General features: G+C 58.3%; 1 protein-coding gene across 8 annotated transcripts in view; it reads left to right on the top strand.

The window, feature by feature from the left end:
- Positions 1–6,749: 6,749 nt before the first annotated feature.
- Positions 6,750–15,185, top strand: part of PLEKHA7 (pleckstrin homology domain containing A7) — a 247,585-nt gene continuing 239,149 nt past the window's right edge. For all 8 annotated transcript variants that reach the window (XM_073550760.1, XM_073550759.1, XM_073550765.1 and 5 more), the window contains exons 1-2: positions 6,750–6,900; positions 6,973–7,049. In XM_073550760.1, the coding sequence (XP_073406861.1) occupies positions 6,815–6,900; positions 6,973–7,049 (163 nt within the window). In that variant the 5' untranslated portion in view covers positions 6,750–6,814. The remainder of the gene's footprint in view (positions 6,901–6,972; positions 7,050–15,185) is intronic.

Genomic DNA, 15,185 nt, shown 5'->3' with positions numbered 1-15,185 from the left:
TAGTCTCAGGTGACAGGTGAGGGCATGCTGAGAGCAGTAGTCCCCGGTGACAGGTGAGGGCATGATGGGAGTAGTAGTTCCCGGTGACAGGTGAGGGCATGCTGGGAGCAGTAGTCCCCGGTGACAGGTGAGGGCATGATGGGAGTAGTAGTCTCAGGTGACAGGTGAGGGCATGATGGGAGCAGTAGTCTCAGGTGACAGGTGAGGGCATGCTGGGAGCAGTAGTCCCCGGTGACAGGTGAGGGCATGCTGGGAGCAGTAGTCCCCGGTGACAGGTGAGGGCATTCTGGGAGCAGTAGTCCCCAGTGACAGGTGAGGGCATGCTGGGAGCAGTAGTCTCAGGTGAAAGGTGAGGGCATGCTGGGAGCTGTAGTCTCAGGTGACAGGTGAGGGCATGCTGAGAGCAGTAGTCCCCGGTGACAGGTGAGGGCATGATGGGAGTAGTAGTTCCCGGTGACAGGTGAGGGCATGCTGGGAGCAGTAGTCCCCGGTGACAGGTGAGGGCATGCTGGGAGCAGTAATCTCAGGTGACAGGTGAGGGCATGCTGGGAGCAGTAGTCTCAGGTGAAAGGTGAGGGCATGCTGGGAGCAGTAGTCTCAGGTGACAGGTGAGGGCATGCTGGGAGCAGTAGTCTCAGGTGAAAGGTGAGGGCATGCTGAGAGCAGTAGTCCCCGGTGACAGGTGAGGGCATGATCGGAGTAGTAGTCTCAGTTGACAGGTGAGGGCATGCTGGGAGCAGTAGTCCCCGGTGACAGGTGAGGGCATGATGGGAGTAGTAGTCTCAGGTGACAGGTGAGGGCATGCTGGGAGCAGTAGTCCCCGGTGACAGGTGAGGGCATGCTGGGAGCAGTAGTCCCCGGTGACAGGTGAGGGCATGCTGGGAGCAGTAGTCCCCGGTGACAGGTGAGGGCATGCTGGGAGCAGTAGTCCCCGGTGACAGGTGAGGGCATGCTGGGAGCAGTAGTCTCCAGTGACAGGTGAGGGCATGCTGGGAGCAGTAGTCTCAGGTGACAGGTGAGGGCATGCTGGGAGCAGAAGTCTCACGTGACAGGTGAGGGCATGATGGGAGTAGTAGTTCCCGGTGACAGGTGAGGGCATGCTGGGAGCAGTAGTCTCAGGTGAAAGGTGAGGGCATGCTGGGAGCAGTAGTCTCAGGTGACAGGTGAGGGCATGCTGAGAGCAGTAGTCCCCGGTGACAGGTGAGGGCATGATGGGAGTAGTAGTTCCCGGTGACAGGTGAGGGCATGCTGGGAGCAGTTGTCTCAGGTGAAAGGTGAGGGCATGCTGAGAGCAGTAGTCCCCGGTGACAGGTGAGGGCATGATGGGAGTAGTAGTCTCAGGTGACAGGTGAGGGCATGCTGGGAGCAGTAGTCCCCGGTGACAGGTGAGGGCATGCTGGGAGCAGTAGTCCCCGGTGACAGGTGAGGGCATGCTGGGAGCAGTAGTCCCCGGTGACAGGTGAGGGCATGCTGGGAGCAGTAGTCCCCGGTGGCAGGTGAGGGCATGCTGGGAGCAGTAGTCCCCGGTGACAGGTGAGGGCATGCTGGGAGCAGTAGTCCCCGGTGACAGGTGAGGGCATGCTGGGAGCAGTAGTCCCCAGTGACAGGTGAGGGCATGCTGGGAGCAGTAGTCTCAGGTGACAGGTGAGGGCATGCTGGGAGCAGTAGTCTCAGGTGACAGGTGAGGGCATGATGGGAGTAGTAGTTCCCGGTGACAGGTGAGGGCATGCTGGGAGCAGTAGTCCCCGGTGACAGGTGAGGGCATGCTGGGAGCAGTAGTCCCCAGTGACAGGTGAGGGCATGCTGGGAGCAGTAGTCCCCAGTGACAGGTGAGGGCATGCTGGGAGCAGTAGTCTCCGGTGACAGGTGAGGGCATGCTGGGAGCAGTAGTCTCAGGTGACTGGTGAGGGCATGCTGGGAGCAGTAGTCTCAGGTGACAGGTGAGGGCATGATGGGAGTAGTAGTTCCCGGTGACAGGTGAGGGCATGCTGGGAGCAGTAGTCCCCGGTGACAGGTGAGGGCATGCTGGGAGCAGTAGTCCCCGGTGACAGGTGAGGGCATGCTGGGAGCAGTAGTCCCCGGTGACAGGTGAGGGCATGCTGGGAGCAGTAGTCCCCAGTGACAGGTGAGGGCATGCTGGGAGCAGTAGTCTCAGGTGACAGGTGAGGGCATGCTGGGAGCAGTAGTCTCAGGTGACAGGTGAGGGCATGATGGGAGTAGTAGTTCCCGGTGATAGGTGAGGGCATGCTGGGAGCAGTAGTCTCAGGTGACAGGTGAGGACATGCTGGGAGCAGTAGTCTCAGGTGACAGGTGCGGACATGCTGGGAGCAGTAGTCCCCGGTGACAGGTGAGGGCATGATGGGAGTAGTAGTTCCCGGTGACAGGTGAGGGCATGCTGGGAGCTGTAGTCCCCGGTGACAGGTGAGGGCATGCTGGGAGCAGTAGTCTCAGGTGACAGGTGAGGGCATGCTGGGAGCAGTAGTCTCAGGTGACAGGTGCGGACATGCTGGGAGCAGTAGTCCCCGGTGACAGGTGAGGGCATGATGGGAGTAGTAGTTCCCGGTGACAGGTGAGGGCATGCTGGGAGCAGTAGTCCCCGGTGACAGGTGAAGGCATGCTGGGAGCAGTAGTCTGAGGTGACAGGTGAGGGCATGCTGGGAGCAGTAGTCCCCGGTGACAGGTGTGGACATGCTGGGAGCAGTAGTCCCCGGTGACAGGTGTGGACATGCTGGGAGCAGTAGTCCCCGGTGACAGGTGTGGACATGCTGGGAGCAGTAATCTCAGGTGACAGGTGAGGGCATGCTGAGAGCAGTAGTCCCCAGTGACAGGTGTGGACATGCTGGAAGCAGTAATCTCAGGTGACAGGTGAGGGCATGCTGGGAGCAGTAGTCCCCGGTGACAGGTGTGGACATGCTGGAAGCAGTAATCTCAGGTGACAGGTGAGAGCATGCTGGGAGCAGTATTCCCCAGTGACAGGTGTGGACATGCTGGAAGCAGTAATCTCAGGTGACAGGTGAGGGCATGCTGAGAGCAGTAGTCCCCAGTGACAGGTGTGGACATGCTGGAAGCAGTAATCTCAGGTGACAGGTGAGGGCATGCTGGGAGCAGTAGTCCCCGGTGACAGGTGTGGACATGCTGGAAGCAGTAATCTCAGGTGACAGGTGAGGGCATGCTGAGAGCAGTAGTCCCCAGTGACAGGTGTGGACATGCTGGAAGCAGTAATCTCAGGTGACAGGTGAGGGCATGCTGGGAGCAGTAGTCCCCGGTGACAGGTGTGGACATGCTGGAAGCAGTAATCTCAGGTGACAGGTGAGAGCATGCTAGGAGCAGTAGTCCCCAGTGACAGGTGAGGGCATGCTGGGAGCAGTAATCTCAGGTGACAGGTGCGGACATACTGGGAGCAGTAGTCCCCGGTGAAAGGTGAGGGCATGCTGGGAGCAGTAGTCCCCGGTGACAGGTGAGGGAATCCTGGGAAAAGTAGTCCCCGGTGACAGGTGAGGGAATCCTGGGAAAAGTAGTCCCCGGTGACAGGTGAGGGAATCCTGGGAAAAGTAGTCTCAGGTGAGAGTGAGAGCATGCTGGGAGCAGTATTTCCCGGTGATAGGTGAGGGCATGCTGGGAGCAGCTGTCTCAGGTGAGAGGTGAGAGCATGTTAGGAGCAGTAGTCCCCAGTGACAGGTGAGGCCAAGCTGGGAGCAGCAGTCTCAGGTGACAGGTGAGGGCATGATGGGAGTAGTAGTTCCCGGTGACAGGTGAGGGCATGCTGGGAGCAGTAGTCCCCGGTGACAGGTGAGGGCATGCTGGGAGCAGTAGTCCCCGGTGACAGGTGAGGGCATGCTGGGAGCAGTAGTCCCCGGTGACAGGTGAGGGCATGCTGGGAGCAGTAGTCCCCGGTGACAGGTGAGGGCATGCTGGGAGCAGTAGTCTCAGGTGACAGGTGAGGGCATGCTGGGAGCAGTAGTCTCAGGTGACAGGTGAGGGCATGATGGGAGTAGTAGTTCCCGGTGATAGGTGAGGGCATGCTGGGAGCAGTAGTCTCAGGTGACAGGTGAGGACATGCTGGGAGCAGTAGTCTCAGGTGACAGGTGCGGACATGCTGGGAGCAGTAGTCCCCGGTGACAGGTGAGGGCATGATGGGAGTAGTAGTTCCCGGTGACAGGTGAGGGCATGCTGGGAGCTGTAGTCCCCGGTGACAGGTGAGGGCATGCTGGGAGCAGTAGTCTCAGGTGACAGGTGAGGGCATGCTGGGAGCAGTAGTCTCAGGTGACAGGTGCGGACATGCTGGGAGCAGTAGTCCCCGGTGACAGGTGAGGGCATGATGGGAGTAGTAGTTCCCGGTGACAGGTGAGGGCATGCTGGGAGCAGTAGTCCCCGGTGACAGGTGAAGGCATGCTGGGAGCAGTAGTCTGAGGTGACAGGTGAGGGCATGCTGGGAGCAGTAGTCCCCGGTGACAGGTGTGGACATGCTGGGAGCAGTAGTCCCCGGTGACAGGTGTGGACATGCTGGGAGCAGTAGTCCCCGGTGACAGGTGTGGACATGCTGGGAGCAGTAATCTCAGGTGACAGGTGAGGGCATGCTGAGAGCAGTAGTCCCCGGTGACAGGTGTGGACATGCTGGAAGCAGTAATCTCAGGTGACAGGTGAGAGCATGCTAGGAGCAGTAGTCCCCAGTGACAGGTAAGGGCATGCTGGGAGCAGTAATCTCAGGTGACAGGTGCGGACATACTGGGAGCAGTAGTCCCCGGTGAAAGGTGAGGGCATGCTGGGAGCAGTAGTCCCCGGTGACAGGTGAGGGAATCCTGGGAAAAGTAGTCCCCGGTGACAGGTGAGGGAATCCTGGGAAAAGTAGTCTCAGGTGAGAGTGAGAGCATGCTGGGAGCAGTATTTCCCGGTGATAGGTGAGGGCATGCTGGGAGCAGTAGTCCCCGGTGACAGGTGAGGGCATGCTGGGAGCAGTAGTCCCCGGTGACAGGTGAGGGCATGCTGGGAGCAGTAGTCCCCAGTGACAGGTGAGGCCAAGCTGGGAGCAGTAGTCCCCGGTGACAGGTGAGGGCATGCTGGGAGCAGTATTTCCCGGTGATAGGTGAGGCCAAGCTGGGAGCAGTAGTCCCCAGTGACAGGTGAGGCCAAGCTGGGAGCAGCAGTCTCAGGTGACAGGTGAGGGCATGCTGGGAGCAGTAGTCCCCTGTGACAGGTGAGGGCATGCTGGGAGCAGTAGTCTCAGGTGACAGGTGAGGGCATGCTGGGAGCAGTAGTCTCCGGTGACAGGTGAGGGCATGCTGGGAGCAGTAGTCCCCGGTGACAGGTGAGGGCATGCTGGGAGCTGTAGTCCCCGGTGACAGGTGAGGGCATGCTGGGAGCAGTAGTCCCCGGTGACAGGTGTGGACATGCTGGGAGCAGTAGTCCCCGGTGACAGGTGTGGACATGCTGGGAGCAGTAGTCTCAGGTGACAGGTGAAGGCATGCTGGGAGCAGTAGTCCCCGGTGACAGGTGTGGACATGCTGGGAGCAGTAGTCCCCGGTGACAGGTGTGGACATGCTGGAAGCAGTAATCTCAGGTGACAGGTGAGGGCATGCTGGGAGCAGTAGTCCCCGGTGACAGGTGTGGACATGCTGGGAGCAGTAGTCCCCGGTGACAGGTGTGGACATGCTGGGAGCAGTAGTCCCCGGTGACAGGTGTGGACATGCTGGGAGCAGTAGTCCCCGGTGACAGGTGTGGACATGCTGGGAGCAGTAGTCCCCGGTGACAGGTGTGGACATGCTGGGAGCAGTAGTCCCCAGTGACAGGTGAAGGCATGCTGGGAGCAGTAGTCTCAGGTGACAGGTGAAGGCATGCTGGGAGCAGTAGTCCCCGGTGACAGGTGTGGACATGCTGGGAGCAGTAGTCCCCGGTGACAGGTGAGGACATGCTGGGAGCAGTAGTCTCCGGTGACAGGTGAGGGCATGCTGGGAGCAGTAGTCCCCGGTGACAGGTGTGGACATGCTGGGAGCAGTAGTCCCCGGTGACAGGTGTGGACATGCTGGGAGCAGTAGTCCCCGGTGACAGGTGTGGACATGCTGGGAGCAGTAGTCCCCGGTGACAGGTGTGGACATGCTGGGAGCAGTAGTCCCCGGTGACAGGTGTGGACATGCTGGGAGCAGTAGTCCCCGGTGACAGGTGTGGACATGCTGGGAGCAGTAGTCCCCGGTGACAGGTGAGGGCATGCTGGGAGCAGTAGTCCCCGGTGACAGGTGAGGGCATGCTGGGAGCTGTAGTCCCCGGTGACAGGTGAGGGCATGCTGGGAGCAGTAGTCCCCGGTGACAGGTGAGGGCATGCTGGGAGCTGTAGTCCCCGGTGACAGGTGAGGGCATGCTGGGAGCAGTAGTCTCAGGTGACAGGTGAAGGCATGCTGGGAGCAGTAGTCCCCGGTGACAGGTGTGGACATGCTGGGAGCAGTAGTCCCCGGTGACAGGTGAGGGCATGCTGGGAGCTGTAGTCCCCGGTGACAGGTGAGGGCATGCTGGGAGCAGTAGTCTCAGGTGACAGGTGAAGGCATGCTGGGAGCAGTAGTCCCCGGTGACAGGTGTGGACATGCTGGGAGCAGTAGTCCCCGGTGACAGGTGAGGGCATGCTGGGAGCAGTAGTCCCCGGTGACAGGTGAGGGCATGCTGGGAGCAGTAGTCCCCAGTGACAGGTGTGGACATGCTGGGAGCAGTAGTCCTCGGTGACAGGTGAGGGCGGTCACGCGCAGCTCCAGCACTCTGTCGCCTCAGTGTCGGGGGCGCGCTCAGTCTCGGGTCACGCGCTGCTCCGGGTCCCGGGCGGGGGGTGAAGATGGCGGCCGATGTCGGCGGGCGGGAGACTTTGCCCGAGGACTGGTCTTACGGGGTGTGCGCGGACGGACGGGTGTTCTTCATCGAGTAAGGCGGGAGAGTGAGCGCTTAGTCGGGAGCGGAGCCCGGGGCAGAACTAACGTGTCCTCTCTCCCGCAGTGACCGGAGCCGGAGCACGAGCTGGCTGCACCCGCGCACCGGAGAGCCGGTCAACTCCGGCCACATGATCCGCTCAGGTACCGGCGCCGAGCAACGGAGACCCCGACCGTGGGGTGTTAGTGTCAGGACAGGACCCTCCACCTGTGGGGTGTTAGTGTCAGGACAGGACCCTCCACCTGTGGGGTGTTAGTGTCAGGACAGGACCCTCCACCTGTGGGGTGTTAGTGTCAGCACAGGACCCCCCACCTGTGGGGTGTTAGTGTCAGGACAGGACCCTCCACCTGTGGGGTATTAGTGTCAGGACAGGACCCTCCACCTGTGGGGTATTAGTGTCAGGACAGGACCCCCCACCTGTGGGGTATTAGTGTCAGGACAGGACCCCCCACCTGTGGGGTATTAGTGTCAGGACAGGACCCCCCACCTGTGGGGTATTAGTGTCAGGACAGGACCCCCCACCTGTGGGGTGTTAGTGTCAGGACAGGACCCCCCACCTGTGGGGTATTAGTGACAGGACAGGACCCTCCACCTGTGGGGTATTAGTGTCAGGACAGGACCCTCCACCTGTGGGGTGTTAGTGTCAGGACAGGACCCCCCACCTGTGGGGTATTAGTGTCAGGACAGGACCCTCCACCTGTGGGGTATTAGTGTCAGGACAGGACCCTCCACCTGTGGGGTATTAGTGACAGGACAGGACCCCCCACCTGTGGGGTATTAGTGTCAGGACAGGACCCCCCACCTGTGGGGTATTAGTGTCAGGACAGGACCCTCCACCTGTGGGGTATTAGTGTCAGGACAGGACCCCCCACCTGTGGGGTATTAGTGACAGGACAGGACCCTCCACCTGTGGGGTGTTAGTGTCAGGACAGGACCCTCCACCTGTGGGGTGTTAGTGTCAGGACAGGACCCTCCACCTGTGGGGTATTAGTGTCAGGACAGGACCCCCCACCTGTGGGGTATTAGTGTCAGGACAGGACCCTCCACCTGTGGGGTATTAGTGTCAGGACAGGACCCCCCACCTGTGGGGTATTAGTGACAGGACAGGACCCTCCACCTGTGGGGTGTTAGTGTCAGGACAGGACCCTCCACCTGTGGGGTGTTAGTGTCAGGACAGGACCCTCCACCTGTGGGGTATTAGTGTCAGGACAGGACCCTCCACCTGTGGGGTATTAGTGACAGGACAGGACCCTCCACCTGTGCGGTGTTAGTGTCAGGACAGGACCCTCCACCTGTGGGGTGTTAGTGTCAGGACAGGACCCTCCACCTGTGGGGTATTAGTGACAGGACAGGACCCTCCACCTGTGGGGTATTAGTGTCAGGACAGGACCCCCCACCTGTGGGGTATTAGTGACAGGACAGGACCCTCCACCTGTGGGGTGTTAGTGTCAGGACAGGACCCTCCACCTGTGGGGTGTTAGTGTCAGGACAGGACCCTCCACCTGTGGGGTATTAGTGTCAGGACAGGACCCTCCACCTGTGGGGTGTTAGTGTCAGGACAGGACCCCCCACCTGTGGGGTGTTAGTGTCAGGACAGGACCCCCCACCTGTGGGGTGTTAGTGTCAGGACAGGACCCTCCACCTGTGGGGTGTTAGTGTCAGGACAGGACCCTCCACCTGTGGGGTGTTAGTGTCAGGACAGGACCCTCCACCTGTGGGGTGTTAGTGTCAGGACAGGACCCTCCACCTGTGGGGTGTTAGTGTCAGGACAGGACCCTCCACCTGTGGGGTGTTAGTGTCAGGACAGGACCCTCCACCTGTGGGGTGTTAGTGTCAGGACAGGACCCCCCACCTGTGGGGTGTTAGTGTCAGGACAGGACCCTCCACCTGTGGGGTATTAGTGTCAGGACAGGACCCCCCACCTGTGGGGTATTAGTGTCAGGACAGGACTCCCCACCTGTGGGGTGTTAGTGTCAGGACAGGACCCTCCACCTGTGGGGTGTTAGTGTCAGGACAGGACCCTCCACCTGTGGGGTGTTAGTGTCAGGACAGGACCCTCCACCTGTGGGGTGTTAGTGTCAGGACAGGACCCTCCACCTGTGGGGTATTAGTGTCAGGACAGGACCCCCCACCTGTGGGGTGTTAGTGACAGGACAGGACCCTCCACCTGTGGGGTGTTAGTGACAGGACAGGACCCTCCACCTGTGGGGTATTAGTGTCAGGACAGGACTCCCCACCTGTGGGGTGTCAGGACAGGACTCCCCACCTGTGGGGTGTCAGGACAGGACCCTCCACCTGTGGGGTGTCAGTGTCAGGACCCTCCACCTGTGGGGTGTCAGTGTCAGGACCCTCCACCTGTGGGGTGTCAGTGTCAGGACCCTCCACCTGTGGGGTGTCAGTGTCAGGACCCCCCACCTGTGGGGTATTAGTGTCAGGACAGGACCCCCCACCTGTGGGGTATTAGTGTCAGGACAGGACCCTCCACCTGTGGGGTGTTAGTGTCAGGACAGGACCCCCCACCTGTGGGGTATTAGTGACAGGACAGGACCCTCCACCTGTGGGGTATTAGTGTCAGGACAGGACCCTCCACCTGTGGGGTGTTAGTGTCAGGACAGGACCCCCCACCTGTGGGGTATTAGTGTCAGGACAGGACCCTCCACCTGTGGGGTATTAGTGTCAGGACAGGACCCTCCACCTGTGGGGTATTAGTGACAGGACAGGACCCCCCACCTGTGGGGTATTAGTGACAGGACAGGACCCTCCACCTGTGGGGTATTAGTGTCAGGACAGGACCCTCCACCTGTGGGGTGTTAGTGTCAGGACAGGACCCTCCACCTGTGGGGTGTTAGTGTCAGGACAGGACCCCCCACCTGTGGGGTGTTAGTGACAGGACAGGACCCTCCACCTGTGGGGTGTTAGTGTCAGGACAGGACCCCCCACCTGTGGGGTGTTAGTGTCAGGACAGGACCCTCCACCTGTGGGGTGTTAGTGTCAGGACAGGACCCTCCACCTGTGGGGTGTTAGTGTCAGGACAGGACCCCCCACCTGTGGGGTGTTAGTGTCAGGACAGGACCCCCCACCTGTGGGGTGTTAGTGTCAGGACAGGACCCTCCACCTGTGGGGTGTTAGTGTCAGGACAGGACCCTCCACCTGTGGGGTGTTAGTGTCAGGACAGGACCCTCCACCTGTGGGGTGTTAGTGTCAGGACAGGACCCTCCACCTGTGGGGTGTTAGTGTCAGGACAGGACCCTCCACCTGTGGGGTGTTAGTGTCAGGACAGGACCCTCCACCTGTGGGGTGTTAGTGTCAGGACAGGACCCTCCACCTGTGGGGTGTTAGTGTCAGGACAGGACCCCCCACCTGTGGGGTGTTAGTGTCAGGACAGGACCCTCCACCTGTGGGGTGTTAGTGTCAGGACAGGACCCTCCACCTGTGGGGTGTTAGTGTCAGGACAGGACCCTCCACCTGTGGGGTGTTAGTGTCAGGACAGGACCCCCCACCTGTGGGGTGTTAGTGTCAGGACAGGACCCCCCACCTGTGGGGTGTTAGTGTCAGGACAGGACCCCCCACCTGTGGGGTGTTAGTGTCAGGACAGGACCCCCCACCTGTGGGGTGTTAGTGTCAGGACAGGACCCCCCACCTGTGGGGTGTTAGTGTCAGGACAGGACCCTTCATCTGTGGGGTATTAGTGTCAGGACAGGACTCCCCACCTGTGGGGTGTCAGGACAGGACTCCCCACCTGTGGGGTGTCAGGACAGGACTCCCCACCTGTGGGGTGTCAGGACAGGACTCCCCACCTGTGGGGTGTCAGTGTCAGGACCCTCCACCTGTGGGGTGTCAGTGTCAGGACCCTCCACCTGTGGGGTGTCAGTGTCAGGACCCTCCACCTGTGGGGTGTCAGTGTCAGGACCCTCCACCTGTGGGGTGTCAGTGTCAGGACCCTCCACCTGTGGGGTGTCAGTGTCAGGACCCTCCACCTGTGGGGTGTCAGTGTCAGGACCGGACCCCCCCCCCCCCAACCTGTGGGGTGTCAGTGTCAGGACCGGACCCCCACCTGTGAGGTATTAGTGTCAGGACCCCCCCACCCTGTGGGTTATTGGTGCCAGGACAGGACCCCCCTACCTGTGGGGTATTATATTGGGACAGGACCGGGGCTGTGGAGTCCCATTTCCTGTATTCGGTATAAAATGGAGCGACTCCTAACACCTATAATACATTGGGTTCAGTGCAGGATCTGCTGTAAATGTTTTCATAATGGTTTGGGATTGTTCTGCTATGTCTTATAGATGTCTGTTCTTTTACATTAGTGATCCTGAGTTACATCCTGTATTATACTCCAGAGCTGCACTCACTATTCTGCTGGTGCAGTCACTGTGTACATACATTACATTACTGATCCTGAGTTACATCCTGTATTATACTCCAGAGCTGCACTCACTAGTCTGCTGGTGCAGTCACTGTGTACATACATTACATTACTGATCCTGAGTTACATCCTGTATTATACTCCAGAGCTGCACTCACTAGTCTGCTGGTGCAGTCACTGTGTACATACATTACATTACTGATCCTGAGTTACGTCCTGTATTATACTCCAGAGCTGCACTCACTATTCTGCTGGTGCAGTCACTGTGTACATACATTACATTACTGATCCTGAGTTACATCCTGTATTATACTCCAGAGCTGCACTCACTATTCTGCTGGTGCAGTCACTGTGTACATACATTACATTACTGATCCTGAGTTACCTCCTGTATTATACTCCAGAGCTGCACTCACTAGTCTGCTGGTGCAGTCACTGTGTACATACATTACATTACTGATCCTGAGTTACATCCTGTATTATACTCCAGAGCTGCACTCACTATTCTGCTGGTGCAGTCACTGTGTACATACATTACATTACTGATCCTGAGTCACATCCTGTATTATACTCCAGAGCTGCACTCACTATTCTGCTGGTGCAGTCACTGTGTACATACATTACATTACTGATCCTGAGTTACATCCTGTATTATACTCCAGAGCTGCACTCACTATTCTGCTGGTGCAGTCACTGTGTACATACATTACTGATCCTGAGTTACATCCTGTATTATACCCCAGAGCTGCACTCACTATTCTGCTGGTGCAGTCACTGTGTACATACATTACTGATCCTGAGTTACATCCTGTATTATACCCCAGAGCTGCATTCACTATTCTGCTGGTGCAGTCACTGTTAGGCGTCGGGTTACTGCCACTGCATAGCGAGAATCCCTAGCCTTACTTCCAGCAGTCTCCCATTCTTCTTCGGCCACAGTGGAGCCTGCTCAGCAGATTCGTCGGTCCCGGCGCTCTGCCCAGACCAGCTCCGTGGGTTTGCTTGCTGCTGCCACCTCTGGCGCAGCTATGACAATACATGCTGCTCAGCAGCGAGATTCTCTAGGGACTAAGTCTCCATGTTGGGCCACTGAGCATGCCTGTGGAGTGATCTCCCATTGGAGATCGAAGGTCATGTGCTCAGGTCCTGTTCTGATTGGCCCATCCGAGAAGCCAGGAAGGTCCCAGACGCTCGCGGCTATAAAAGGTTTGCATTGCCGCTCGGCTGTGCGCTAAGACTGTATTTACAGACTATGTGGAGTGAGTGATGAATGCACGTATGAATGTCTCTGGTGAATGACATATTAAGAAACCCCAACCCTTGGTACGCATGTGTTGAGCAGCCTAGCCTGCTAGTGCCCAGGCGTAGGTAGGACAGAGGTTGTCAGGCATCAGTCCTCACCAGGGACGCGGCACGCCTCCGTGCACGTGCTCCACTTCATAGCCAGCGTCTATAGCGGCGTTCGCGGTAGCGACGCCGCGCGTTCAGTGGACCTAGAAGGACTCTAGCCCCGTGTCCTTGAGGTAGAGTTCTGTGGCCGTACACTGTGTGCTCTATTGGTCGGGCTCTGTGATCTAAACAGGCTCCGGCATTTACGTTCAGCGTTTGTGTGACTCTATGCATTAACCGAGTTCGCACCTGTTCACATTGGGTGACGTAACCCACGTGTGACTGTTTTTTCACCGCTCTACTCTTCCGCCATTACTTAGCAGCAGTGTACCACCTCTGCACGGTGGACCCCGGACTGCGAACGCACCTACTATTATTTTATAATTTGGTGTGTTCCGCCAGCCCTAACATTATCCTAGCGCCAGGGTCTGGCTAGTAATGGTGGACTAACAGCTACTGCTGCAGTACTTCCGGCAGCTGCAGGGCAGGTTGGCGGTTCTCGAGTGTCCAGCCTCAGCTGCGGATGTTACTGCGGTCGCTGTTCAGGCATCCACAGAGGCTGTCTCCCGTGTGACCACTGCCATCCCTGCCCTGACTTTGTCCCGCCTCCCACTGCCCGAGAAGTTCTCGGGTGATAGTGCCTCTTGTAGGGGTTTCGTGAGCCAGTGCTCGATACAGCTGGAGCTGCTGGCAGCACGATTCCCCTCCGAGCGGGCCGAAGTGGGATTTATTATTTCCCTCTTGTCTGGCAGGGCTTTGGAGTGGGCCACACCGCAGTGGGAGCGTGGTGATCATGTGGTGCAGAGTGCTTCTCGGTTCCTGGACACTCTGAAGCATGTCTTCCTGGGACCACGAGTCACCCATGACACCGCGCTCCGGCTGCTGGCATTGTCACAGGGTTCGTCCATGGTCAGCCACTTTGCCATCCAGTTCCGGACGCTGGCCTCGGAATTAGAGTGGCGAGGTAAGGTCCTCATTCCGGCATTCTGGAGAGGTTTGGCTGGCCATGTGAAGGACGCTCTGGCCACCTGGGAGATTCCTGCTACACTGGAGGAGCTTATCACCATCTCCACCCGTATAGACCTTCGCTTTGCCGAGCGAAGGTTGGAGCTGACCCAGTGTAGGCAGAGGTTTAGGCTGGCACCCAGTTTTGTTAAACCTCTGGAATCTCCCGATCGGGCGTCCCAGCGTCAGGGGGCTTCCCGCGAGGGATCCAGGCACCGGCCCGCTTGAGCCCCAGTGATCTGTCATGGTTGCCGGCAGTCCAGTCACTTTGCCAACCAGTGCCCACAGCGGCTGGGAAGACGCTCGCCCCTAGTGGCCGTAGGAGGCGGCTCACTAGAATCCACGGCGTTTTCCTCCAAGTTGTCCTTTAAGGGGACACTTGGGTTTGGTTCTTCCACTCTGGCGGTGGAGGTTTGCGTGGATTCCGGAACGGAGGGCAATTTTAAGTCATCTGCCTTCGCTCAACGGCACGCTATACCCCTGGTTATGATGTCTACACAAGTCACCGTCAGAGTAGTGAATGGCACGACTCTGCCCTCACAGATTACCCACCAAACCGCTCCACTGTTACTCTCGGTGTCTCCATCTCAGGAGACGATATCCCTCCTCGTCATGCCCGAGGGTATCGACCAGGTCCTTCTAGGGGTCCCCTGGTTGCGGTATCACTCTCCCCATATAGAGTGGTCCTCGGGGAGAATTCTTGGTTGGAGTAAGTCATATGAGGGTAAATGTCTGATGGAATGCATCCAGGTTGCCTCCACCGAGGTCCCCGCAGATCTTTCCTTGCTTCCCAAACACTATCGACAATATGCGGACGTGTTCTCCAAAAAGGTGGCGGAGACCCTTCCACCGCTTCGCCCCTATGACTGTCCTATTGACCTCTTGCCTGGTGCTGAGCCTTCTCGGGGTCGAGTCTATCCCCTCTCTCTCCCGGAGACAGAGGCCATGTCTCAATACATCAGGGAGAATCCGGCAAGAGGATTCATTAGGAAGTCAGTGGCACCAGCAGTCCAGAAGAAGAGTGGGGAACTACGTCCTTGCATCGATTACAGGGGTCTTAACGCCATCACTGTTAAGAATAAGTATCCTCTACCCCTGATATCGGAGCTGTTTGATAGGCTACGGGGAGCGAGAGTGTTTACCAAACTTGATCTGCGGGGGGCTTACAACCTGATTCGCATCCGTGATGGGGACGAATGCAAGATAGCATTTAACACCAGAGACGGGCACTATGAATATCTGGTGATGCCCTTCGGGCTCTGTAATGCCCCAGCCGTCTTCCAAGACTTTGTGAACGATATCTTCCGGGATAGACTACTACCGAGGTGGTAAGCATATCTGGATGATATTCTCATCTACTCCAGATATTGACTCCCACCGGAGAGATGTTTGCAAAGTTTTCGACCTCCTGCGGGCAAACTCCCTCTATGCCAAGTTTGAGAAGTGTGTGTTTGAGCAGGAGTCCTTGCCTTTCTTGGGCTATATCATCTAAGCCCAAGGTTTGGCCATGGATCCTGCC

The sequence above is a fragment of the Dendrobates tinctorius genome, unplaced genomic scaffold (genome assembly GCF_039654945.1).
Source record: "Dendrobates tinctorius isolate UK_male_01 unplaced genomic scaffold, ASM3965494v1 ptg000168l, whole genome shotgun sequence".
NCBI lineage: Eukaryota > Metazoa > Chordata > Amphibia > Anura > Dendrobatidae > Dendrobates > Dendrobates tinctorius.
This window is presented reverse-complemented; position numbering and strand designations above follow the sequence as displayed.